This window comes from Zootoca vivipara, chromosome 6 (genome assembly GCF_965207765.1).
Source record: "Zootoca vivipara chromosome 6, rZooViv2.hap1.1, whole genome shotgun sequence".
Lineage (NCBI taxonomy): Eukaryota > Metazoa > Chordata > Lepidosauria > Squamata > Lacertidae > Zootoca > Zootoca vivipara.
In genome coordinates this window covers 2,778,165-2,805,551 of record NC_142589.1, presented here as the reverse complement: position 1 = coordinate 2,805,551, position 27,387 = coordinate 2,778,165, and the positions used below count along the sequence as shown (strand labels likewise).

Here is a 27,387-nt window from a genome sequence, read left to right as displayed (position 1 = left end):
TGAGCTCAGCCTGCTCATCACCTGCAGTTCACAAGCAGCAGCAATATTCCTGATATATATTACCGGTAGCATAATCTGATATGCAGATTATGCTACTCACAGCCATCTGAGTATGCATAATGGCTTTAGCACTCCAGCTCATGATGCATTTCCAAGAAGGCTGTGTCAGAGCTTCAGATACAGTGTTTGTCCTGTTAGTTTCTAAAAGGCATGTGCAAAATCCACCCAATAAATCACTCTCATTTCTATGCCTGAGGTAGCAATATGGGGAAACCCAGCCAGATGGGCAGGGTATAAATAATAAATGATTATTATTATTATTATTATTATAACTAACATCTCCAGTTTCAGTTATGCTAAACTGTGTGGATCACAGTCACTGTTGAGCTGGGTCAGTGCAAAGTCACACTTACAGATTGGCCTGGCAGTTTGGAGACACCACTCCAATGGTAACTCACGTTACAGATGCTTCAGGTTACAAACCCCACTAACCCGGAAATAGTACCTCGGGTTAGGAACTTTGCTTCTGGATGAGAACAGAAATCTCGCGGCAGCAGCAGGAGGTCCCATTAGCTAAAGTGGTATCTCAGGTTAAGAACATTTTCAGGTTAAGAACAGACCTCCAGAACAAATTAAATTCTTAACCCGAGGTACCACTGTACATCCAACTCAGCCAGGCTGTCAAAGGCTAGTTGCCGCCAGGGGTGCCGACTTGAACAAAATATGGGGGGCATCCTGCCTAATTGATCACCTGACATAGTGCACACACACCATTTGAATGGCAATGCCCATCAACTTAGGGAGGGGAGCTCAAATATTTTATTGGGAGGGCTGAAGATTCCTTGGCCCCTAGGAGCTGGTTCCTATGGTTGCTGCTGAGGAATGGCAAGCTGATCCCTGACTGATAACAGTTTGCAGGGGCATAGCATGGGGGTGCCAGAGGGGCCGTGGCCCTGGGCAAGGTTTTTTTTGGGGGGGGGGCGCAAAGCAGGCACCCTCATGCAGGCGCCCCCACCACACCCTGGCCCAGCGCGCCTCCCCTGGTGTTGCTGAGATGAGCACCAGTCCGCACTTGGGGTGTTACCATGGGGGTGAGAGGGCAGGCAGGCAGCTCTGGTGCAGGGCAGGGTCACTCTGGTGGGGTCAGCGGCAAGGGCTGGGGTGTCACAGCAGGCTCCTTCACCCTCCACACCCTGCAACCGGGCGCATGAACACACCCTGGCATGCACCCGCGCACCCCCCTGGGCACCATGAGCTCATTCAAACTGCCCTGGGGATGTTTTGCCTTTTTAAAGAAGAGCCCATGATTTAGACAAAATAAATAAAATAAATAAAAAATAAAAACAATCCTTTCCATCAGCAAATTCCATATCAACAATGCTGGTTTAAAATGCTAATTTTCAGTGTTAGACCCAATATGCATTGAAGCCACAACCATCAAGAATGTGGATCAAGAGTCATTATAACATCTTTGCTGCTTATCTTCTCTAAAGATAATACCACAGGGATATAAAGAAAGCGCATGACAGGGCTTGCAAGAAAAACAGACCAGGCTTCCTGTGCTTTGTCTCCCAGCCTGACGCATCGCCATGAAACACAGATTGTATGAACACAATGGTAGCTGACATTGCCCCGCAAAGTATTTTGCTTGTGGCAAACAGTTCCAGAGTGAGGCCATCGGCTTGAGAACCTTCAGCATCACCATGAGCTCATGGTATTCATGGGAAGCAAAACACAACTGGACTTGGCTTGTCCTCCAACTGTTACGAGACAAGAGGCCATTTTATTATATCAGAGATGGGTTGCTAGGTTGTACCTAAGAGCAACACAGGAAGCTGCCTAATACCAAGTCAGACCATGGGTCCATCTAGTTCAGTACAGCCTGCACTGACTGGCAGTGACCCTCCAGGGTTTCAGACCAGGATGCCTCTCTGCCAGTCCTTCCTGGAGATGGTGTGGAGTTGCAGTGGCTGGAGAAGTACACACAAAGCCATCACTGTCCCTGGAATCTGACTCAAGCTAAGGCCAAAACCTGTTTGGACCACACCACATCACATGTTGTCTGTCTTTTACATGTATGTCACCACTAAATATAACCCTTTGCAGAGTAATGTAAGCAAGAACTGGGGGCAGGGGCTGTTCTAAGCTGATCCAGTCTTCCAGTCTTGATCTTCCAGCCAACCCCCACAATGACTGAACCTTTGAGAGCCAGCATGTTGCAGCAGTTAGAGAGTGTCAGACTAGGACCAGGGAGAGCAAGGTTCAGATCCCCACTCAGCCATGAAGCTGGCTGGCTGGCTCTGGGCCGGCCGTGCCTCTCAGCCTAACCTACCTCACAGGGTTGTTGTGGGGATTAATTAGGAAGCGGGGAGAGGCATTGATGTCATCTTGTGCTCCTTGGACAAGAAGGTGGGATATAAACATAATAAATAACATAAATAAAGCCAGGACCTTCTGTGTTCGAAGCAGATGCTCCACGACTGAGTTAGTACAGTTGTTCGCTATAACATCAAAGCATGTTGGTGCCTGGGGCAAAATACAAGTTGGTGCCTTCCCTGGTGGCAAGGCAGGATCCCTCACGGCACCTGAGTGCATCAGGCTAGCTTGGCAGGCCATGTGCCTCCCCCCCCCCAGGTCTGTCTACGTCCTGCCCCTCTGCTTCTGCCACCCAAGGTGGCTTCCTCATTCTGCTGAATGACATGGCCAGCCCTACATTGACCAGGTCTTTGTGACAAAGCTGAAGCTGGAAGATACAGGGCTACATCGCTCTGATCTCTTGCATCCCAGCTGCTGGGACGCTGGGGACATTTTCTACGGCAGACAAATTATTTGACCTGGGAACAAATAGAGGTGGGGCATCATAGTTCATGATGCAGCTGGCTTCCTTTCTTTTATTTTAAAACTGGCTGTACTGTACCCCTGTTTAGCTTGACACTAAGCTGACAAAGGACGCAGGTAGCGCTGTGGTCTAAACCACAGAGCCTAGGGCTTGCCGATCAGAAGGTCAGCGGTTCGAATCCCTGCAACGGGATGAGCTCCCGTTGCTCGGTCCCAGCTCCTGCCCACCTAGCATTTCGAAAGCACATCAAAGTGCAAGTAGATAAATAGGCAGGAAGGTAAACAGCATTTCCATGCGCCGCTCTGGTTCGCCAGAAGCGGCTTAGTCATGCTGGCCACATGACCTGGAAGCTGTCTGCGGACAAACACCGGCTCCCTCAGCCTATAGAGTGAGTTGAGCGTGCAACGCCAGAGTCGCTCGCGACTGGACCTAATGGTCAGGGGTACCTTTACCTTTTTAAGCTGACACAACCAGAGGACTTCAGCAAGTGAAATTATCCCCCTTGAATGACAGAAAAAACTTCAGCTGCCAAATGTCTGAGTGGCATGGCAACATTAAAGGCACCAGAACAGGGCCAGCTAAAAAGGTGGCAACCCCTAAGTGCACTGGACAGACTTGGCTCTCCTAAGTCAGATTTCTTAGGTTGCTGCATCAGCGTGACAATCCTTTGCTAAAACAGTAGTTCAGAAAGTAAATTGTATATTTGCCACTAGAGGGAGCCAGTGACCCAACAATATGTACTTTAGGTCCCTCGTCCCTTCTTTGGGTACAAAACGAGAGTGAAGTTCTTTTGATGGAGCTTCCAGAAATGAGTTAGTTCTGGAAGGAGTGCTGCATTTGGGTTTTTCACGGCATTCACTCAACATTGCTAGCACCCAAATGCCAGCCTGTATTCTACCCCTCCCCCCAGATTAAAGCTGGATTTTCCCTTTCTGCAAAAACAAAAAACAAACAAACAAAAACTCTGAAAAGTAAAAATTTTACAATCTGCCATAGTAGCTGGCTGGTGGGGAGTTTTCTTAGTGCATCCTTTTGGTGGGAAATTTGTCATGTTGTTTTGGTGAGTGATCACTCTTGGCACACCCACTAAAACCATTTGCTCCTCAGCTGACCACCATTTTGCTTCCAGTAGCCCAAACTACCATTGCCAGGTTAAGGCACCCTGAATTTCAGAAGGCAAATTCAGATAATCTTTACGTAGTGCATGTAAGGAGTTGACCTCGCAAGCCATCATCACAGTACATACATTTTGACTGCAGACACATCAACAAATTAATACAGAGTTCTTCTGCAAGATAACAGTATTACTACTACTACTACTACTGTTTTTAAAAACCCAAAAAGAAACAGATGTTGTATTTCCATTCTTTCAAAAAAAAGAAAAAAAGCACAAGCCTCTATTTTGCTGCTAAGTTTGCTGCTGCACACATTGTGAAGATTTTTTAAAAGGTGTGCACAGAAGTACAGGAATACCTGTGCACATCCCTGGAACTGGAAGAACTATTGAAGAGTGTGGGGGAGAATATATTATGCAATGTAATGTGATGGTCTATTTATTGACCACGTTTTGGTCCAAAGGCCGCCAAAGCAATAAACTGCATATTAATACAAAAGGAATATTATATGACTCAATCAAAACAATATAAAATATCAAAACCACAAAATACCCACCAATCACACTGGATACCGGTATATATTTGTGAGCTGCCTTTATGTTTCTCACGGCAGAAGCAGCTTCCCAGCATTCTCCCTCTCACTTGGAAGATGGGCAAATTCACACATCTCCATTCTCATTTAGGAGGAAGCCCACCCACAGCCAATCACCAATTGGGAGTGCTTTTGCCCTCCCCATACCCCAAAGGAGACACACAAAAGGATGACTTCCATTTTGAGCCAGCCCACTTGGGATTGACCAATGGCAATCTGCAGACGTGCCATGCCCCCGGGACGCATGCCAGTGACGCCCCCGCCTGCTCTCCGCCCCCAGTACCGGAGCATGCAGCTTCGCCACTGCTGGCAGGGTTTCAGATGGGGACCATTCCTAGCCACACTTGGACTTGCCAGCAATTGAACCAGTACCCTCCTCAGCCTAGGGAGCTCTAGGCCACATTACATTTCCATTTTTGATGAAAATTGGAAAATTATAGTCCAAAATTTAATTATGAATCCACAATTGGCGCTCTCAAACAGTGGTGTGCAGCAAAAAAAAAATTATAGGGGAACGGTTAGGGCCGGAAGCAACAGCTTGCGAGGGCGATGTCACACGTGTGACAATGTCGCGCACGTGAGCACCATGCCTCCCTGCCTAAGCCGGGCAGAAGCTTTCCAGGCTTTAATACTTTAAAACTCTAATTTACCAGGAACAATTTGGGGACTAGCCTAGTCTCCCTATCCCACTGACTGCACACTACTGCTCTCAGACTTTTCTGTTGATAGCATCCTAGACGTCTCTGACAAAGATCTAATTGGGCACTTATTAATGGCAGCAAGACTAATGACTGCTAAACACTGGAGGGACACAAATGGACCTACTCTTTCATAGTGAAAAGTGTGGTATATCTCATTTCTAGAGAACCAACCCCAAAATCAAGAGTTTTATGTGGCACTATGAAGACAGGCATATTTACCTCAACTTGGAGCTCTTTTATTAGTTATGTTAATAAGGAGCACAACCCACAGCATCCTCCCTCATATAAATCTGGAATGTTTAGCATCTGTATTTATGGTTTAATACTGTATTCCCATCATGTTCATGGCACTTACTGGCAATCCTATGCTTTTATATCTTGACATGTAAACAGTTTTCCTGGCCTTATAGCACAGTTGGTTAGTGTGTGTTGCTGATAATGCCAAGGTTGCAGGTTTGATCAGGATAGCAGCACATTCCAGCATTGCAGAGGGTTAGACTAGATGATCCTCAGGGTTCCTTCCAACTCTCTGATTATGTTATTTATCTTCTTTGTCTCCTACTTGTAATAGAGTTTTGCTGTTAATATTATGCTGTTTTGCTGTTATCATTATGCTGTTACTATGAAGGATGCACTGTGTGGGGATTGCCCCTTGCGCAATGGAAAATAGCTATGTGTTCTATTGTTACTTAGAATCATAAAATCACAGAATCATAGACTGGGAAGGGACTCTGAGGATCATCTAGTCCAGGGTTTCCCAAACTTGTCTCTCCAGCTACAATTCCCAAGTTTGGGAGACAAGTTTGGGAAACCCTGATCTAGTCCAACCCTTGCAATGCAGGAATATGCAGCTGTTCCATACAAGGATTGAAGCTGCCACCTTGGCATTATCAGCACCATGCTCTAATCCAGTGATGGTCAACTCGGCCCTCCAGCTGTTTCGGGACTACAACTCCCATTAGCCCTAGCTAACAGGACCAGTGGTCAGGGATGATGGGAATTGTAGTCCCAAAACAGCTGGAGGGCCAAGTTCGGCCATCACTACTCTAGTCTAAATAACTGAACTTGATGCACTGCATTCGCCTTTGGAATAACTGTTACTGACTAAAAAATGGCAAATATCTGCACATTTTTATTATTCTGTACCTAGATGTTAATCTTGAAAATAAAATCAAAAATCAAAAGAGAGCAGACGTTTCCACTGCACTCCTTACCTGATCCCTGGGGAGCAGCGCTGGAGAGGATCCACTTCGCCAAGCAGCATTTCATCAGAGCCTTGCGGGTGAGCCGTGGCTTCTGCCATTTCACGTTCTCCTTCCTCCCGGGGGGAGTCTGGCCTGGATCACCCAGGAGGCTGCCGTCGGTCTCCTTGCTGTCATCCTAAAAGAGAACAGGTACAAGAGGCCTCAGAATGGTGGTTTTCAGCTCCTTCTTAGTCAAATACCCCATGACACATGTTGTGATATCCTGAAAAGCCCCAGCCCCATGCTCTTCCTACTACCAGGTAGTAGTAGTAGTAGTAGTAGTAATAATAATAATAATAATAATAATAATAATACCACCCTTCTTGGTTTAAAATAAAAAACAAAAATATATACCGGTACTATTGGAACAAACAGACAAACAAACAACTCCTACACTTCTTTGGCTACACACACACATACAGAGTTTAAAAGACCATAGATTGCTTAAGTAGCCAAAGGTCTGGAAAAAGAGGAGTGTTTTGCCTGTCACTTCAACATATATAATGACACGCCTCCCTGGGGAGAGCATTCCACAAGTGGGAAGCCATTGCAATGGATTGGTACAGACCGATGGCAGCAATGGATTGGTACAGACCGATGGCCTGGGTGATCCAGGCCAGACTCCCCCCGGGAGGAAGGAGAACGTGAAATGGCAGAATCCATTGCAATGGATTCAAACTACAAGAAAGAAGATTCCACCTAAACATTAGGAAGAACTTCCTGACAGTAAGAGCTGTTCGACAGTGGAATTTGCTGCCAAGAAGTGTGGTGGAGTCTTCCTTCTTTGGAGGTTTTTAAGCGGAGGCTTGACAGCCATCTGTCAGGAATGCTTTGATGGTGTTTCCTGCTTGGCAGAGGGTTGGACTAGCTCCTGTAGATGCTTCCCTCCCCTCATGCACACCTTGTTTAAAAATAGGCCATGGTACTGCTGCCGATGTGTTCTGGATTCTAGCCTGCCTGGCTGCAGAGACACAGTGGATGATTCAACCCTCTGAAGTGGTTTTGTGTTCAGCTAAAGCATCTTTAATAGCTGGAGAGCAAACTTAGCTTTTGGAGAAGTGGGCGAAGCTGTGCATCATTTTCTGAAAAGCACTTTTAACATGTAGATGCCATTTTAGGTCTGGCTGATGTTACCTCCTTTAAATTTAGATTCCATGATCCCACTCCAGTTAGTTCCTTTCTGCTTCTGGATTCTGCCTCCGGGTCACAGGGACACAGACAGCTATATTATTTCAACAGATCTTTTCAGACTATGACTTGCATTAAAACATCTACTCATTTATTGAACTTCTTAAATTAGGTTGCACATTAGGTCTTAAGGGGTCATAATGCTTGGTCACAGTCAGCTCCCCCAAAGGCAGCAAGTTAACATTTGTTGATGAAGAGCAGGAAACCCTTTAATCCCCTCTCCCACCCCCGGAAATGTAAAACTTGATGTAATGTAAACCTTTGCCAACTTGATGTCCTCCAGATGTTTTGAACTACAACTCCCATCAGCCCCAGCCTGCACACTGTAGTCCAAGACAATTGGCAGTCACCAAGTTGGTTTAGGCTGTCTTGTTGGCATGTTATGCAAAAAGGCCCTCTGGGCATGGTTTGATGTTTCTATGCCAACAAAATGTATTCAATGTAGGTTTTAGCAGAAACAGTGGATCATCCTACATTCCTTTTTAAAACAGGAAGACATAAGAAAAAAATGATTTGAGATTGGTGAGAACAACAAAGTACAGTACGGTAGCACCTCGGTTTTTGAACATACTCTGTTCCGGAAGACTGTTCGATTTCTGATATGTTCGAAAACCAAGGCACAAAGGTCTGGCTGCAAGTTCAATTGGAAAAACCGAAAAACACGCAGCGGAGGCCATTCGACTTCTGATGCGTGTTCGAAAACGGAAGCAATTACTTCCAGCTTTTCGGCGGTTGGAAACCGAAACCTTTGGTTTCTGATTACAGGTAGGTAACATTTGGTTTCTGAGACGCTCGAAAACCGAGGTACCACTGTATTAACATGTTCTATTTTTACAAGAAGCAGCTTCAAAACATAAATCAGCCACATGAACCAGCAAATGTTTGTCCAACTGCAGATGACAATGAACCAAGAAGTATATATAACTCACCAGGTAAACAGGTCATTATATTCTCCAGCCAAACAGCAGTACAACTAGGATATTTTAGACCCTGGACTTAATGGTCTTACATGCTATGTGCATGACTTCCACTGTAAAGCACACTGTAAACATTTCTGCAGCATACCCCACCAGGTATGCTCAGCTCCCTCTTACACTGGAGGAGAGGGCGCGGCTCATCCTAGAAGGGTCTCTTCCATCCTGCACCCTTCCTACAGCCTGCATTCTTCCATGGGCCACCAACCTTTTTGTGGCCAGTGGGTACATTTTGAGAAAGTGCTGTGGGCACCAGACACAAAATAGCGGCCACATCTGAAAGAGCAAAAAAAAAGAAGGTCCCAGAACAGAATTGTGGGGGGGGGGCACCTACATCAGCCATTGCTCCATTTGCTCACAGAGAGAAGGAATTTCCACCTGCTCCAGCTCAGGGTGGATGGGAGGGTGAACACCCAATCCTCGCACCCAATGGAATGCAGGTGTGTTTAAGGGAGCACCTTTGATGGAAGAGAGGTGGAGCCAGTGCAAAGAGGAACCAAGCAGGAAGAACAGAACCTTCCATGCCACAAATCTTGCAACATTCAGAGTTCGCCCTCCCAGTGTCTCCTCCAGTCTCATCACAATTTCTGTTTTCCACTCCCATCCCCTGCTTTGCACTTGCTTCTACTTTCCTGTTGTTGTTGTTGTTGTTGTTGTTGTTGTTGTTGTTGTTGTTGTTGTTTATTTAATCACTCAGAGCATACATAGTTTTGCATTTTAAACTCTCTTACATAATAGCACCATCGTGACTACATGATGGCTTCCACTGACCTCATGCTAAACATGTTCTCAGGAATAAGCACCAATTTTTGGGAGGAGAAGGCAATACATCTTTAAAGTGAACGTCTGGGGCTGCTCTTGGATCCTGCTTGCCACTTGAGGCCGAGGTGGCTTCCGTGGCTAGAAGTGCCTATTTCCAACCCTGGCTTATTTGCCAGCTACAGCCGTTCCTGGAGAGGGGCAGCCTGGCTACAGTGACTATGCTTTAGTAGCCTCCTGACTGGACTACTGTAATGTGCTCTACTTGGGGCTACCCTTGAGAGTGGCCTGGAAACTGCAGGCAGTGCCGAATGTGGCTGCATGACTTGTGAGTGGTGTGGTAAGAATGGCTGATACCCCTTTGCCATATATTCATATGGCGATATCAAAGGCCTGGGCAATCTCCCACTTTGGCTGGCCAGAATCTGACATAAAGGCAGCTGAAGCTTATGCCTAGTACACCAAGTCTACTGTCAGCTGCAGTTACTTAAGCTGGAGACACAGTTCTACTAAAAGGGGAGGGGGAGTGAGAGCAAAGCGAGAAGAGGCACAAGGGCCACATTCACACCTGGACAACCCTCTGGGAACCACATGCCAGTGGAGGAAGGGGCCACAGGCAAAAGTGGGCAGAGCAATGGATGCAATTTTGCAAATTTGTACAGCAGGCGAGATCCTGGATCCATGCAGGCAAGCATGAGAAATGATCAAAGTTCAAGACTTCGCTTTCCAGCCAGGCAAAAACACTAGGATCCAAAGCGCAGCAGCTAAGGGGTGTGGCCTGGGGAGAAGGCATGCAGCTGAGGAGGGTTCCGAGGGCCAGATAACGATGCCTGGAGGGTCGCATTTGGCCCTTGGCCCTGAGTTTCCCCACTCCTCCAGTAGGGTAACACCTTTTTTTGGACAAACAATATATCTCAAACTAATAAGCCCAGAACTTTGTGATACTTTAACTGTGCCCTACTGCTATTTGGTCCCCCTGCCCTCAATGGGCCAACACAGTCTTCAGGTGGGCTGTAGTCCTGGCTGTAAGGTGGTGAAACTCCAGGTAGAGTAACTGACATTCCATGAGAAATCAGTGAACTCTGAGTGATTAATCTGGACTGCTGAGAAAGGTGCCTCAGCTGAGAATTGTCGCCTGTAATTTCAATGTGTCACCTGGCTGCTGAATCACATGCTCCAGCACAGGCATGATTCAGAAACATAGGAAAGCATCCAACATTGCCTTTGGGAGCTTTCACAAAGCACTTTTATTGTGGGCATGGTACCACTTGCACAGGCATGTTTTGCACAGTGCCCACAAGGTGGTGTCCTCACCAAAATGCCAACCCACATTATTTATGGATTTAGTGTTTTAGCATTTAAAAATATTATAAAATACAAAATGAAAAACAAACTAGTTAAGAACAATAGTTAAAATACATCAAAACACACTTAGTACCAGCAATTAAAACAGAGTTAGCCCTGACAGCAGCCCATTGCACCGTAGATTTCAAAGGCCTGTCTGAATAGCCAGCTGGCGGAAGGATAACAAGGAGGGAGCCAGTCTAACCTCTCCTAAGAGGAATTCCAACAATCTGGAAGCAGCCACACAGAAAATAGGGCTGCCATATGTCTGGATTTTCCCGGACATTACCAGGATTTCAGAGGTGGAATTGATGTCCGGGGGAATTTCTGAAAGGCAGCACTTTGTCCTGGATCTTAGGAAAGTCAATCAAAAAATCACTAATGTTTGGGTGTTTTTGTATGGCAACCCTGCAGAAAAGGCTCTCCTGTCACCAACAACCGTGCTTCTGATGTGGGTGGGACAGAGGGAAGGTGCTCAACTGAGGACCTTAGCCCCCAGGAAAGTTTGTATAAGGAAATATGATCTTATAGGTAGCATAGGCCCAAGTCATATAGGGCCCTGTAGGTGATAACCAGGACTGTGAATGGTGCCTGGAAATTGACCAGTAGCCAGTGAAGTTGCTTTAAAAAACCACAACCCCCTGACTCCTTTCCTGACACAGTCCTATCTATCTTTTTGCTGGATCCTTCTCTCTGTGTGCATCAATAATTCAGACAAGCATCTCCCCCTTTTGTTTTCGGCATTCACAGGTTGTTCATTATTTATTGGTGTTGGCCTTGTTGCCACTGGCTGGCACACCTGTTTCCAAAGCCAGTGGCACAGGGAGATCAAGCCGCTCTTTGAAGGAGGCCCATTCCGCAAAGAGCCACAGAGTCTCCAACAATCCCAAAAATGGTTCTGTCACAAGACAGTATTTGGTCATGAGTGGCAGGCAGGGACCATAGCCAGCCTTAGAGCAGTGTTTCCCAACCAGTGTGCCTCCAGATGTTTTGGGACTACAACTCCCATCATCCCTAGCTAGCAAGACCAGTGGTCAGGAATGATGGGAGTTGTAGTCCCAAAACATCTGGAGGCACACTGGTTGGGAAACACTGCCTTAGAGTTCAGGGGGCAGGGCACCATAAAAGAAGGGAGGGGGTAGTCCATCCCTATGTACATATTTGTTTTACAGTAGAACCTCGGTTTATGAATTTTCGGTTTACGAACGCTGCGGACCCATCTGGAACAGATTAATTCACTTTCCATTACTTTCAATGGGAAAGTTCGCTTCAGTTTATGAACGCTTCAGTTTATGAACAGACTTCCGGAACCAATTGTGTTCATAAACCGAGGTACCACTGTACCTGTATTCATTAAGGCTATAATTGATGATGAGAATGAGAATGGCCATCATTATGACTGTTACCTGCACAGGCATTGCAGAAGAGCTAAGCCAGGTTGCCAGAGCAAACCATTCTCCTACTTCCTCTCCTATTCTTCACTTCTTTGTATTCATCCTTCCATCTCCCCAGCCTCTGGCTGCCTTTCCTGTCCCCTCCCTTTTCTCTTCCTCATCCTCCCTCAGCTCAATTCATTTTCTTCCTCCCTCCATCCCGCTCCATCTCATCCTTCCTTTTTATATTTTACTCCTTTTTTTTGCTCCCCACCCTTCATTTATTCACTTCTCTTCCATTTCTCCCTTTCCCCACTTCTCTCCAGCCACTGTCCCTTCCCTCTGTGTTCCAAATCCTCCAGCCAGCAAAACTACAAGGGCTTCACTCTCCTCTTCCACCTCCCCAATAAGTATGTGTATTTACACAATTTTAAATTGATGGAAGTATTAGTGCAAAACATCTTTAGGGCGCTAGGTTGGGGAAGTCTGTTCTAGAGGATTCTAACCAGGTGTCCATTACCTGACCTGAAATGCCCCCTGTTCCCTCATCCAACTGCTACCTTTGATAGCATGAGGAGCAGGGAAGTAATTCACAAGTCATGAGCCAGGAAAAATCAAATCAACCAATCAAGGCACTCAGCGGCTCAGTGTGAATCATTGTTCAGGGCTTATCTCCTTCTAATCAGCCTTTGTGAGATTCAGACAGGTATACCAATTCCCTCCATGCATTGAGGAACGGTTGAAGGAGCTGGGTATGTTTAGCCTAGAGAAGAGAAGACTAAGAGGAGATATGATAGCCATCTTCAAATATTCAAGGGCTGTCACCTGAAAGATGGAGCATGCTTGTTTTCTCCTGTTCTGGAGGGGAGGACTCAAGTTACAAGAAAGGAGATTTTGACTAAACATCAGAAATAACTTTCTGACAGTAAGAGCTGTTCAACAGTGGAGCGGTCTCCCTCGGGAGGCTGTGGACTCTCCTTCCTTGGAGGATTTTAAGCAGAGGTTGGGTGGCCATCTGTCATGGATGCCTTAGTTGAGATTCCTGTGTTGCAGGGGGTTGGACTAGATGACCCAGAGTCCCTTCCAACTCTATGATTATATTTGTAAACTCAAAACAAATCCATAGTGGAGTCCCTTAGACTGTTGGATGGCATCTTGTATGCCTCCTTCCAGCAACTCCTGCAGCCAAGCCGGTGTCAAATGTATTGCTCTGTTTTCATTTGGACCACATCAGCAAGGGCGAGAGGAGGATATTGCCGTCTGGGAAGCCCAGGCCCTCCACACACACCACCCAGGACTGCACCCTGGGGAGGTCACTTTGGTGCTGGTAACACAGCAGTTTAACTTCACCCCTGGAGGTGCACTCCATTGTCTCTCAAGACAGAGAGATGCTAACAAGAACTACTACTGGGTATTTCCACACGAGGCTTAATACGTGTTTGATGCCTCTTTCACCCACGGTGCTTGTTGATCATCCTGAATAATAATAAATAATACTAATACATTTTATTTATACCCAGCCAAAACCGGGCTCAGGGCGGCTAACACTAGATATAAAACAATTGATTAAGATAGAACTTAAAAACAAGATTAAATACGACATTAAAATTAAAATGCAAATTCAAATGCAGCCTCATAAGAAAAGGGGAAAGGGAAAGGGAGAGTAGGGGAGGGGATCAAGTTGGGTGTAGGCCAAAGGCCAGGTGAACAACTCTGTCTTACAGGCCAACAATAAGAACATAGGAAGCTGCCTTACACCAAGTCAGGCCATTGGCCCATCTAACTCAGTATGATCTACGCCAGGCATCCCCAAACTTCGGCCCTCCAGATGTTTTGGACTACAATTCCCATCTTCCCCGACCACTGGTCCTGTTAACTAGGGATCATGGGAGTTGTAGGCCAAAACATCTGGAGGGCCGCAGTTTGGGGATGCCTGATCTACACTGACCGGCAGTGGCTCTTCAGAGTTGTAGGCAGGGAAATCTCCCAGCCCTACCTGGAGACAGCAGGGATTGGAAATAGACCTTCTGCTTGCAAAGCAGATGCTCTGCTCTTGTTGTGTGAACAGGCATTCTGGACCAGTGTAAGTTTTTGTGTGTTTGTTGCGTTAGTTTCAAGCCAATCTGAGCAAAAAACACTTCATCCCTCCTGTCTGAGGATGCCCATGGGTTTGTGCAAATGCATCTCCAGCCACTGCCCTCTTGAACTGGAAAAACTTCCATGATCTGCTGAGAGCTGGATTACCGGTTTCTAACATCTTTTATGCCTGTTGTCTTTGCCCATGGAGATTTTACTTTCTTGGATTCCATGATCACTGCAGATGGTGGCAGCAGTCACGAAATTAAAAGACGCCTGCTTCTTGGGAGAAAAGCAATGACAAACCTAAACAGCATCTTAAAAAGCAGAGACATCACCTTGCCGACAAAGGACTGTATAGTTAAAGCTATGGTTTTCCCAGTAGTGAGAGCTGGACCATGAAGAAGGCTGATTGCCGAAGAATTGATGCTTTTGAATTATGGTGCTGGAGGAGACTCTTGAGAGTCCCATGGACTGCAAGAAGATCAAACTTATCCATTCTGAAGGAAATCAGCCCTGAGTGCTCACTGGAAGGACAGATCCTGAAGCTGAGGCTCCGATACTTTGGCCACCTCATGAGAAGAGAAGACTCCCTGGAAAAGACCCTGATGTTGGGAAAGACAGAATCATAGAATCATAGAGTTGGAAGAGACCACAAGGGCCATCCAGTCCAACCCCCTGCCAAGCAGGAAACACCATCAAAGCATTCCTGACAGATGGCTGTCAAGCCTCCGCTTAAAGACCTCCAAAGAAGGAGACTCCACCACACTCCTTGGCAGAAAATTCCACTGTCGAACAGCTCTTACTGTCAGGAAGTTCTTCCTAATGTATAGGTGGAATCTTCTTTCTTGTAGCTTGAATCCATTGCTCCATGTCCGCTTCTCAGGAGCAGCAGAAAACAACCTTTCTCCCTCCTCTATATGGCATCCTTTAATATATTTGAACATGGCTATCATATCACCCCTTAATCTTCTCTTCTCCAGGCTAAACATACCCAGTTCCCTAAGCCGTTCTTCATAAGGCATCGTTTCCAGGCCTTTGACCATTTCAGTTGCCCAAAATAGTCAAAGGGCATTTGGAGGGCACTAGGAGAAGGGGGCGACAGAGGATGAGATGGTTGGACCGTGTTCTCGAAGCTACCAACATGAGTCTGACCAAACTGTGGGAGGCAGTGCAAGACAGGAGTGCCTGGCGTGCTCTGGTCCATGGGGTCACGAAGAGTCGGACATGACTAAACAACAACAACATCTTTTATGCAAGTCTATGTTCTCAGTTACTTTTTGGCTGCCTTGCAGTTAGAGAGAGGTGAATCTGTCCATTTCAGTTTCTCTCAGTTTCTACTTTTTCCAAACTTAAATTTCTATATCAATTTGTATTAGTTATCATGAAAATTCATTAGCATTTTAGTGCAAATTTATCCTAAAGCGTTAGTTTTTACATGCAATTTCCCCTACTATATTTTCCCTTAAAATAATGTGTTTTTATCTGCTATTTTTATTAAGATATACATACCTTCCCCTAGTACATACATTTTTGTATACATTTCTTGGCTGGGAGAACTGCTCCGCAAAAATCAGATAAGTCTGAATTTTTAAGGTTGTTTTGTGTATTGTTTCAGGAAGTGCAAATTAGGTAGGTTCTCTTTTAAATGCAAACTCAATTATTATTTTTCTGTATTATAATTGCAATTGACATAAAAATGGGGAGGGGAGAGGTCATTCCCAATTTTCAGCTTTGTGCTTTTGTTTAGTGCAAAAAGCAGTAAGAGGAAGCAAACTCTTGAACCAGTGAATCAGTGGCCTTTCTCTTAGGTCATCTTTTCACACTCCGAGTGGCTACCAACACAAGTTTGCACTTGACAAGCTCTACAGACAAGCCAGGTTCCCTGACAAGCACATTCCTGTGACACATGCAAACATATTATTTGCTTCATACATACTTTATCCTTTTAAACGTACACCTAAAGCAGATAATGGGTGAAGGGTCTTCATCGCTTGTCTTCTTCTGCCATGATGGTCATGTTCTGCCTCCACTGTCAGATGCAACAAGCCTCTGAACACCAGTTGCTGGGAACTGGAAACGTGGAGTGTGTTTGGGCTCATGCCCTGCTTATGGTCTTCCCCTTGGGGCAGCTAGTTGGCCATGGAGATGGGCCATTGGCCTGATCCAGCTGAGCTCTTCTTACAAAGTCAGTGTAATCTTATGGGCTATTGCATTCATCCCTTCTTAACTTCCCCTGATGTCTTCCTCCTCATTCACCCCTTTGTGTAATTTTAGACTAGCATAAATTTGGTGAAGGCAAGGACCTGTTTTACTTGTTTGCTTATGTTGTTCTGTAAATAATGTCCTAAAGCAGGGTCCTCAAACTAAGGCCCAGGGGCTGGATGTGGCTCAATCGCCTTCTCAATCCGGCCCGCGGACGGTCCGGGAATCAGCATGTTTTTACATGAGTAGAATGTGTCCTTTTATTTAAAATGCATCTCTGGTTATTTGAGGGGCATAGGAATTCGTTCATATTTCTTTTTCAAAATATAGTCCGGCCCCCCACAAGGTCTGAGGGACAGTGGACCGGCCCCCTGCTGAAAAAGTTTGCTGACCCCTGGCCTAAAGGCTCTCAGTGGCCACTAGCCAAGCTGGCTATGCTCTACGTCAGGGGTCAGCAAACTTTTTCAGCAGGGGGCCGGTCCACTGTCCCTCAGACCTTGTGGGGGGCCGGACTATATTTTGAAAAAAAAATATGAACGAATTCCTATGCCCCACAAATAACCCAGAGATGCATTTTATATAAAAGCACACATTCTACTCATATAAAAACACCAGGCAGGCCCCACAAATAACCCAGAGATGCATTTTAAATAAAAGGACACATTCTACTCATGTAAAAACATGCTGATTCCCGGACTGTTGGCGGGCCGGATTTAGAAGGCGATTGGGCCGCATCCGGCCCCCGGGCCTTAGTTTGGGGACACCTGCTCTACGTCCAGTGCTAGAGGCTGAATGTCTCCGAATACCAGCTGCTGGGAATCACAAATGGAGAGAGTGCAGTTGTCCTCATGACTTGTGTGGGAACCTTCCTGCAAGGGCATTTGGTTGGCCGCTGTGATGACAGGATGCTGAACTAGAGGGATGCTTTGCCTGATACAGCAGCCAGGCCTCTTCTTATGTTCTCTTCTCTCTCTCTCTCTCTCTCTCATCTATGCTGCCTGAAAGAGAGGTTTTCCTCCCCCCTCGGCAGAAAAAGTGGGGGTCAGTTGGCATAGCAGCTGCTTCAGCTGGCAGCTGCTCTTTGAGATAAGAAAGGCATCAGTCATTGAAGCTGGCATTGGGTTCACCCAAGAGGACTGTGTGGCAAAGGAAGGAGGAGACAAATGGAGAAGGAGATAGAGGAATGGTGGGGTCAGAGGCTAATAGGAAGCTCTGGAGTCCAATGTGGGGGAAAGCAAGAATAGTTTGAGCAAAGGGAAGGGGGAGAAATTTCAGATTTGGGGGAAGAGGCCGAGTCTCGCTGCCAGCCTCTCCCAACCTTGTGCCCTCCGCCTGTTTTGGACTACAACTCCCATCAGCCCCAGTCAGCATGTAGGTTAGAGGTGGCTGATATGGGTTCTTTTGCTGCACAAGGAGTGTTACAACCTCTCATTCAGGGATGGAGAACTTTTGGGCCTCCAGATGTTGCTCACAGCATTCCTGACCATTGGCCATGTAAACTGGAGCTGGTGGAAGTTGGACTCTAAAAACATCTGGAGGTTCCACAACCTAGGTTCATTCTTGCCACAGCCCTATGAAACATGTTGCTATTATTCAGATTTTACACATGGGGAAACAAGTCTGAGAAAGGTTGCTTGTGGTCACCCAGATAACCTGTAGCTAAAACAGTAAGAAATGATCCTTAGCACTTATGCAGCACTTTCCAAGTGTTTGAACGCCCATGGATCAATTTGTATAACATTTTTGTAAGGAAACCCTGGATTATTATCATCCACATGTTACAGATGGTGTTGTGGGAATGTCTCTTAAAGTGAAGGATGCTTGGTCTAAGGACACAAAACAAGTCTGTGGCTGAGTTGAGATATTCAGCCTGGGCCTAATCCTGTAATCAACCAGCTGATTCAAGCAGTGCAGGAATCAAGGTCTTCAAGCTCCAAGTCCAAAGAAACTGCCTTATACCAAGTCAGATGATTGGCCCAGCTAGCTCAGTATTGTCAACAGTGTCTGGCAGTGGCTCTCCCCCCCCCCCTTCACCTGCCTGTGGCCACTGGAGATTGAACATAGGACCTTCTGAAGGCAAACAGATGTTCTGCCGCTGAGCTGCAGCCAAAATATAGGCAGCATTTTTAGAGCCTCTTTTGTGTGTTCAAAGCCCCTTCAGCGATATTATCTCAGTCATTTTTCACAACAACCCTGCAAGGCAAGTCAGTGACTGTAATTATCACCCCCAGTTGTGGGGCAGAGGCTGAGAGCAGTGGCTTTGTGGCACACAGCTACCTAGTGGCAGGGGTTAAGGTTAGGAAACATATGTGAACAGTACCAGATTCCTGCCAGCTCCAGCTCATTCAGGGAGCAGGGTGGGGAGCTAGTGTGGCATGATGGTTAGAGTGCTGGGAGACCAGAGTTTGAATCCCTGCTCAGCTATGAAGCACACTGGGTGACCTTGGGCCAGTCTCTCTCTCTTGCTCAGCCTAACCTACTTCACAAGGTTGTTGTGAGGATAAAATGGGGAGAACCATGTGCACCACCTTGAGTTCCTTGGGAGAAAAGATTCTCTGCAGCAGAGTACTGTCATAATTGACTCAAAATCTTTTGAGGGAAAGGCTGTAGAAGAACAGCAGAAGAACACCTGCTTTGCAGGCAAAAGGTCCTGGGTTCAACCTCTGGTTTCTCCAGGAAGAGCTGGGTATTTCGCCCACTCAGAAACCCTGAAAAGGTGCTGCCAGTCAGTGTTGGGAATTCCGAGCTTTGTCTGACTTGGTACAAAGCAAGCTTCCTTGGTTCCTGTGTTCCTGTATTTTGCTTTGCTTTTTAATTTTAATTTTCTTCTTAGAAACAAAACGCAGATGATCTGCCTGGTTTATCTTAATATGGGAAAGTGTTAGGTCTGGAGAGTGGATGGAGAAGATGGCAATTAAAAGGGTAAAATGACGAGGGGGGAAAGGGCAGGGGGGCATGCTAGAAAAATCCCTATATAAGCTGAGTGTGCAGTGGACTTTGCAATGCAGGCAGGCGTGGGAAGCCTCAGCTGCCAGCCCCAAAATGCCCCGCTTCAACCTTCCTGGCTTTTGTTGGATCCCTGGTGGGTGCATGTCCTTAAATGAACACCAGCTATAACAACACTTTGCAGCATTCTCAACTGTTCAAAGCCCAAGTCCATGTGCATTATTTCAGTAATCTTAGCAACAACCCTGTAGGATAGGACAGTCCTCTTATTATAATAGATGGCTGCAAGAGGCCACCTTGTGAGCCAGAGACCAGATTCAATCCTAGACTTGCCTAACTTATGGCCCATTCATTTAGTAGCCAGTCCTGGAAACAGGAGCTCCCGTCATAGAGAATCATGGAATTGTAGAGTTGGGAGGGGCGCTGAGGGTCATCTATCCAACCCCCTGCAATGCAGGAATCTCAAAACAAGGTCCCCCATGCAAATTGAAACCAGACCCTGCTTAGCTTTGCAAATGTGCTAGCAGTTTTATTGCTGCACCACCAGTTGTTTTGTTGCACCCTGGCCTGCCTGTGCAGACCCATCCAAACCTGTTCTGATGGGGGGGGGACACCCTCACCCCCACCCCCGCCTAGAGCACTTTAAAGGGGGCAATGCACAAAGCAGCAGGTTTGGAGATCGCTGAACCGGCTAAGAAACTCCCTCGCTGACCTTTTATTTTCTCTCTCCTCCACCCTACTAACCTACCTTGCAGGATTGTTGTAAGGCTGAAACGAAACCAGACTATGGTCTCAACATTCAGAAGTGCTGTAGAAGCACTTGAAAACCAACAACGGCAACTGTTCCCAGAACCCCGTTGCTTCACTCACTTTGGGGCCCCGCTTCCGGCGCCCCCAAAGGATGGGGGGTCTCCCACCCTGGAGACAAACTTTCCCTTCCGCTTCCCACCTCAACGGGCTTCAGCGGGCAGCAGCGAGCGCCTGGCACCCTTGGCACCCGGACGCATCCCACGCATGCCTTGGCACCCCGCGAGGGGATCAGCCTGGCGCCCCCTTTGCAGCTGCCTCCCTCGCCGGACCCCATTACCTGCATGGCTGGCTTGGCAGAGCTTCTGTGGGGCAGCAGCGGCGGCGGCGGCAGCGGCAAGAGGACGAGCTGGCCGTGATGTAACACGCTGGGCACCGGCGGCGGAGCGCGGCTCGTCCCCTCCCAAGCCGGCAGCTGAGCCGATGCCGAGCGAAAACCCACACGGCGGCGGCGGCGTTAACTCCCTCGGCTCCTTGGCCTCGCAACGCCCCCGCCCAGGGCGAGCGGACGCGGCGGCGGGAGGGGGGGGGGCAGGTGCCTCTTGGGCGGCCGGCCGGGAGCCCAGAGCCAAAGGCAAGCGCCCCGCTCTCTTGCCTTCCTGCCTCTCGAGGGTTGCCAACTTCTCTTCGCCCAGCCCGCTCTTGTGCCTTTTCACCGAGCGGGTTCGGATTCTGCGAAGGACGGAGGCCAGCGGGAGGCGATGGCGGGGCTCGGGTGGCAATTGGGGCTGAGGGGTGAGGAAGGCCGCCTCTGCCCAAATGCCCCCACCTAAAGAGTTGGGTCCTTTCTTTGCATTTGGGTCGTAGTTGGCAGCCCCTGGCACTACCGGTGCTTCCACTTGGTCTTTGTCATCCCCATTCTGCTGGGGGCCGCCTGCCCAACTACTTTGATGGGAACAGGAGTTTGGATAGATTTGCAATGGATGCCTACTGATATTTCTATTTCTAATTAAATGATGTCGGAGGCTGAGCTTAGTTGGACTCTGCTGGGACTCAGCCTTACAACAGTCTTTTCCAACCTGGTGCCTTCCGGCTGTTTTGGACTACAATTGCCATCAGGCAGGGTCATACAATGCTGAGGCTGGTAGTCCAAAAAAGCTGGGAGGCACCAGGTTGGGGAAGGCAGCCGTAGAGCCTGCTTCCTCTGTCTCTCCATGTCCTGAGGACCTTCACACCAAGAGCTCAGCACAGGGAGAAGCCAGCCTGTTTGTGGGTTTCAAGTGCCCAGCGAAACATGCCTCAATGGCCACACATAGCACCGGCCATCTCAGGCTTATGTCCCGAGAAGAGCCGGCATTAGGAGCCAGACATAATGAGTATTTCCCAATGGTGGAAATTATAAAGCCTAACCATCTCTGTGTTGCAGGGGGTTGGACTAGATGACTAAGGATCCCTTCCAACTCTACAAATCTATGACCTTAGCTGAGTAAATAGCAATACAAAGCATCCATAAAATGAACTGATTGCTAAGTGGAGGCCCACATACATTTTCAAAGGCATAGACAGTATCTGCATCCAGTACGGTACCTTCTCTGAGCCTTTCCCCCTCCTCCGCTCACTCACATAGCCTGCTTATCTGCGGTGCCACCGCCTACTCCCTTTTCTACTGAGCCCCATCCCACCAACAACAATCTCCCTAGGATTCACATGTGGACAGTTTTTGTGCTGAAAATATCTCAGCAGCTGGAAGATTTGTGAACATTCCATGGTGCTCCAACACCTCATTCAGTGGCGAGTGAGAGCTCATTTTGATTAGCTAAGGACAGAGCTCCTGCAGGAAATAACTTAGGAGGTTTCAGAAACCCACCCCAAGACCTTTTGCTGCCTGAGGCAAAGGGCAAGAGAGCAGCCCTTCCCATTCCATGTATGCACAAAACTTAATTGGACCAGGAGCTGCATCTTTCTTCCACATGGAGATGGGATCACACCCTCCATTGCACCTGGGAGCAGCCCTTTTAGGGAGTGCAGCGTAAACTGAAAGGCGCACCCTTGGTCCTGCAACAAAAGAAAATGGCCAGGGGGTTCTGGAGGGAGAATGAACTGCTGCCCACTCTTTCCCTTGGGCCAATGGCCCATCCAGTCCAGCATTCTCACAGTGGCCAACCAGCTCCCTGTAGGAAACGTGCAAGCAGGACCCGAGCACAAGACAAGAGCACCCTCCCCTCCTGTGGTTTGCAGCAACTGGTAGGGCTGCAGCTTGTGTTGTGTAGCAAAGTCCCCTTCCCCTTTGTGTAAATTTGTGTAACTTGGGAGATAAAGTGCAAAAAACAAAACTAAAGCCCCCAGTACTATTCCTCCGCAAAACTACATATTCTGTGTTTTATTTGATACCCTCTTCACCTCTCTACAGCCATAAGTGCACCCAAAGGCAAGTCAGAGCTAGTTTGACTTCATTAATACAGTAAATATAAAGGAAAACAGACCCCAATCCAATACACCGTATTCTCATTCCACGTTGCTCTCATGCATTGCACACATCCACTCTCCAATATGTGCTGAGTGCTCATAAATAGCTCAGCCCTCCCTCCACCCCATTCAATCAAAGAATCATGTCTAAGCCTGGAGAAAACCATCATTAGCAATGGGAACTGTAGTCCATACTTAGCCAAAATGTATGATATGCCTCAAGGCTGTCCCATTTGTTTTCTTGCTGGTTTCTTTTTAATAGACTTATTTTGGAAAAAGGAGCTGGGTCCAACTGAGGAACCTAACTGTCAAATCGTTAACATTACAAAGTGCCATCAAAGTCACTTTGCTCCAAGGAATGATCTGTCCATCCCTCTTGTTTGCTTTGACTCAGCCTTCCCGCTTTCTGAGCTGAGCTGATATCATACTTTTCATATCCACCAGCATTTGACAGAGGTTGAGAAAAGGTACATCTATTTTAGATGATGTAAACAAAGGGATCCAGCATGGGCTTGATCTTAAGATGTAAGAAGCTGAGATTAAGGAACAGTGAGCGTGCAGCACATAAACCACCCACACCCACACCCACACCCGCACCCGCACACAGACAGACAGACACACAGTGTTCCACCAAATACATTCTGGGATGCTAACTTCATTCCCCTACAGTCTCCTGGAAATATACATATTCACATTTAGACACATAACATCATCAGGACATGTGATGCAGGAGATCTCTCCTGCTCCTAAAAAATAGCATTAATAGCTGATGATATCTGGTGAGGGGTTCCAAAAAGAAAACCCTCAATGGATTTTGTTGTAGGGAGGGGACAGCCTTCCTGGAAATTTCACCCCATCTCTATGTCAGATTAGGATGAGGTCAGGGTGGAGCCTGCTGGGATAAAGTCGGAGCCTAGTGGCACCTGGGCAGAGCTGAAGGATGACACCTAGTGGGCGAGGGCAGAGGCTGTCTCTGCCTTGGGGATGGTGCTTGGAGAACATTTAAGGATTACAGCAAAACTCAAGGCAAGTTCAAGTGGTGCAGGGAGTTAGAGCTCAGTGCCATCCACATATTGGTGACACCTCAGTCTTAAGCTCCTGATGACAGCTCCCAACAGCTTCAATTAGATCTTAAAGAGCATGGGAGAGAAGACTGAGCCTTGCAAGACCCCCAGGAGAATGAGCAGGAACAGCATCTGGTGATAGGATCGGAACCACTACTACCGGTACCAGACAGGGCCTTCAACACACAATCCCTGAGGTGGCCCAGGAGGATACTACGGTCAATGGCATCAGAAGCTGTAGAGGTAGGGCACACATGCCGCCCCAGGCGCCTGATCGGCTTTCTCCGCCGCTAAGCACAAAACAGCCTCCTTTAAGGCCTAGCTTTGGCACTTCCCTCTTCTGCAACAAGGCATTCACCAGTCCCTGACACTACTCAGTCAATCCCCCACCTAACTTTTTATCAAGCAAGAAGGGAAGAACAGAGAAAGCAGGGCAGTCTGCACCCCAGTATTGAATTTGAAAACTCAGCACAGACACCAGCAAGGATAGTTTCACATTAAAAGTTCCCCCTTGATTGACAGTGAGATCAAATACATCTGAGGGTGCATTCAGACAGTGATGCAACAGGCAGTGATGCAACAGTGCCCTGTTGTAAGGCCAACATTTGGCACCCCACCCCACCCCACCTCTCACCTTCCGTTTGGTTCTCCTTAATCAGAAAGGGCAATTCTATTCATCCCTGGAGCAGAAGAGATTGTCAAACCATGCAGAACAGGAGCATAGTGGGAAATTTCCAACGCCCAGGTGCTCTTTCTTCATGGCAACACCTTCTAAGACTATGCAACAAAAATGAATTTTGACCAATGCAGACATTGCAACATCAATACAGAGCCAGATTTTCTCTCACTTCCTGCCTCCCAAGTTATGTAACATCCACCCCAATGAAGAGCTCTTGGTGGCTCAAAAGCTTGCTGCATTTATGTGACATGACATTTCGTCATAATGAAGGAACTCCAGCTAACAGAATCTGCCTCTTCCTCTGTTGAGCTCATTTATTTGGTGGGTCTCTCCTTGAGCAAAGTTTATTTATTTGGCATGCAGAAAACTGGCAAACAGCCCCCCCAGGAGAGGATGTCACTGTTCCCTGCTGTGAAATAAGTAGTGGCACATCATCCCTGCTCCTCCACTGATGTGGAAGTTCTGTAGCTGCACTTTTACCTTCCAGAAGGAATGTCAGGATGGTCGGTCTGACACTTACAGACAATGGCACTGGTCCTACACACAAATGGCTCATTCATAAGAATACAATCATGCTTGACATTTCCCCTGTTTCCCCTATGTATACTGCACTTTAGAATGTTCCGGGTAATATGAGGAAAATAATAATTTGCAGAGCTGCTCTAAAGGTTGCTCTGGGATGGGAACCCCAGTCCTAGGGGCCCAAATGCGCCCTTCAAGACCTCTTTATCAGACTCTCCCCAGGCCGCATCCTCTCCAGCCCCTCTTCATGAGTGTTTTTGCCTGGCTGGAATGTGCCCTTGAACCCTGACAATGCTTCTTGCATGAGTGTGAAGAAACTAACTTTGCAAGTGTACAAAGGCAGAATTTGCTCTGCCTGTCATGTGGCCCCTGCAAGGTTGCTGAGAAGCGAATGTGGCCCCTCATGAGAGGGGCAGAGAGAGACTCTTCAGCTGTTTTCTCCATGCCACTCTTAAGAGTCTAAATCTCCATCTTGTAGCTGTTCCCCCACTTCCCAAAGAAATGCATCACACTTTCCTCATACAGAAGGTTGTCCCTACAAAAGCAGCCATAGACTCCTCCTTTTTGAAGGGGAAACTTACAAAATCACTATGAATAGACAATTTGTATCTGGCAGCCTTATCACATTTATTTGGACTCTAGGATCTAATTATAATTGCAACGCAACTCCTTCACTCTCTCACTCTCTCTCTCTCTCTCTCTCTCTCTCTCTCTCTCTCTCTCTCTCTCTCTCTCTCTCATTCTCAGAAGCAGCTGTCTGAGTTTGCTGGTGGAGATGGAAATCTCTGTGGGGAATGAATTCCCAGTCAGTGTTCCAGCAGCAGAGGAACACTTTTATTTCGGTGCTGAATAAAGAGAGATAATTTAGGGGGCATTACTTTCACCTCTGGCTTGCTCTCCAAACTTTCACTAAAAGGACCCCTCCGTACCAGCAATATTTCCTTATTCAGAAATAGCATTAGTGGTTTTGGACTCCAACTTGCATCAACCCCAGCCAGTGCTGGATTATCCAGTAAGCAAACTAAACATTTGCTTAAGGCACCAGCAAACAAGTGTTGCTGTGTTTGTTTGTTTGTTTGATTGATTGTTTTTTAAAAAAAATTGACATTTGACATAAAAATTCAAAGTAGTCTTCATGGGAAGAAGCAGAACTTTTTTAGACTTCCTTCCTTTCCTACTCAAGTCAGCAGGGAAGACTGGACTCTACTCTGCCCTTAAGCTTCCATTGAGCTCTCCCTGCTCCTTAGACAACCCAAATGTCAGAATCTTTCCAGTCCAAAAGACATAAACATTTGTCCAGATAATCAGTAAAGTGTATGGTAATCCATGAAAACATATGCCACAATAAACTGGTTATTCTTTAATGGGTTGCAGGACTCTTTTTGCTGCAATTAACGAATACAGGTACCCTCCTGGAAATGGGTCCAGCCCCAAAATTAGCTACTCTAGTAGCCTTCAACAACTTGGTGCCCTCCAGATGTTTTGGACTCCCAACTCCCCTCATCAGCCCCAACCAGCAGGCTTAGCTGGGGCTGATGGGAGATGTACTGCAAAGCAACATATGTAGGGTACCAGGATGGAACAGGTTGCCCTATACAGGTGACTTCCTGCTTCCACAGGGGTTACGTTCCCGGGTACCACGCATATACGTGAAATTCTGTATGGTGGGAGCACTATGGCGGGTGGGATTGGAAATAAACAAATTTCCTGGATACACCCCTATTATAATTATAATTATTATTTTTTAAACATACTTTTTATTAATTTTACAAACAGCAAAAAAAAGGAAACGGTACATACATAAACACCTTTTCCACCTCCTTCCCACCCACCCACATGGATCCTCCCCTGCCACAGAAGTATCTCATGTAGGTGAACAGTCAGAGATGGTCCATTTTATGCTTGGATTTCTGTCCTCCTCCCCCTCCCCTGACCCCAAAGCCCCCCCCCCCTGCCACCAGGGAGCTCCAGCAAACCAGGGCAGTACGCAGGAGGACATCCATCCAACCATCTATTGTCATACCAAAAAAAGAAAAAAATTAAAATAGGGAAAAAGAGAAAAAAGAAAGAGCAAAAAAAGAGAAAAAGAACAGTACAAAACAGAAAAAAAAATTCTTACATTCATAATTGTAAAACCATATTTTGTGGGCTTCCCCTCCCCCCCCTTCCCCGGTTTTCATCCCTTTTTTATCATCTTTAACAGTTTCTTACTTTATAAAAATACACCTTTATATCTTATACAACTTATAAATCAATTATTATCATTTTCACCTAATGTTCAAATCACTGAAAAATCAAACTCCCATTTTATCTTCCCGTGCCTAATTTTTACTCCCTCTATAAGCCTCCATATTTTCACATTTTTCCAAAATCCATTCACTTTTAAAACTATAACTATTCTCAATTTAACCTTACATCCCCGATTACCGGCTCCACCCCCCCAATCCAGCAAATTCCATAATCAGCAGACCAGTTATAAACCTGTTAATCCATCCTTATAATCACAACATCACTTTCCCTTCACCCCACCCCCTGTTTATAGTCTTTTGCCAT

At 46.8% G+C, this 27,387-nt stretch overlaps 1 protein-coding gene across 2 annotated transcripts in view; it reads right to left on the bottom strand.

The window, feature by feature from the left end:
• KCNIP3 (potassium voltage-gated channel interacting protein 3) overlaps nucleotides 1-27,387 on the bottom strand; it is a 120,920-nt gene that overhangs the window by 86,512 nt on the left and 7,021 nt on the right. The window contains exons 1-2 of one of the 2 annotated variants that reach the window (XM_035120095.3): nucleotides 20,444-20,600; nucleotides 6,462-6,627 (exon numbers count right to left, since the gene is read on the bottom strand). In XM_035120095.3, the coding sequence (XP_034975986.1) occupies nucleotides 6,462-6,627; nucleotides 20,444-20,449 (172 nt within the window). In that variant the 5' untranslated portion in view covers nucleotides 20,450-20,600. Of the gene's footprint in view, nucleotides 1-6,461; nucleotides 6,628-20,443; nucleotides 20,601-27,387 lie in introns of those variants that run through there. The other variant, XM_088671429.1, reaches the window with a different exon arrangement.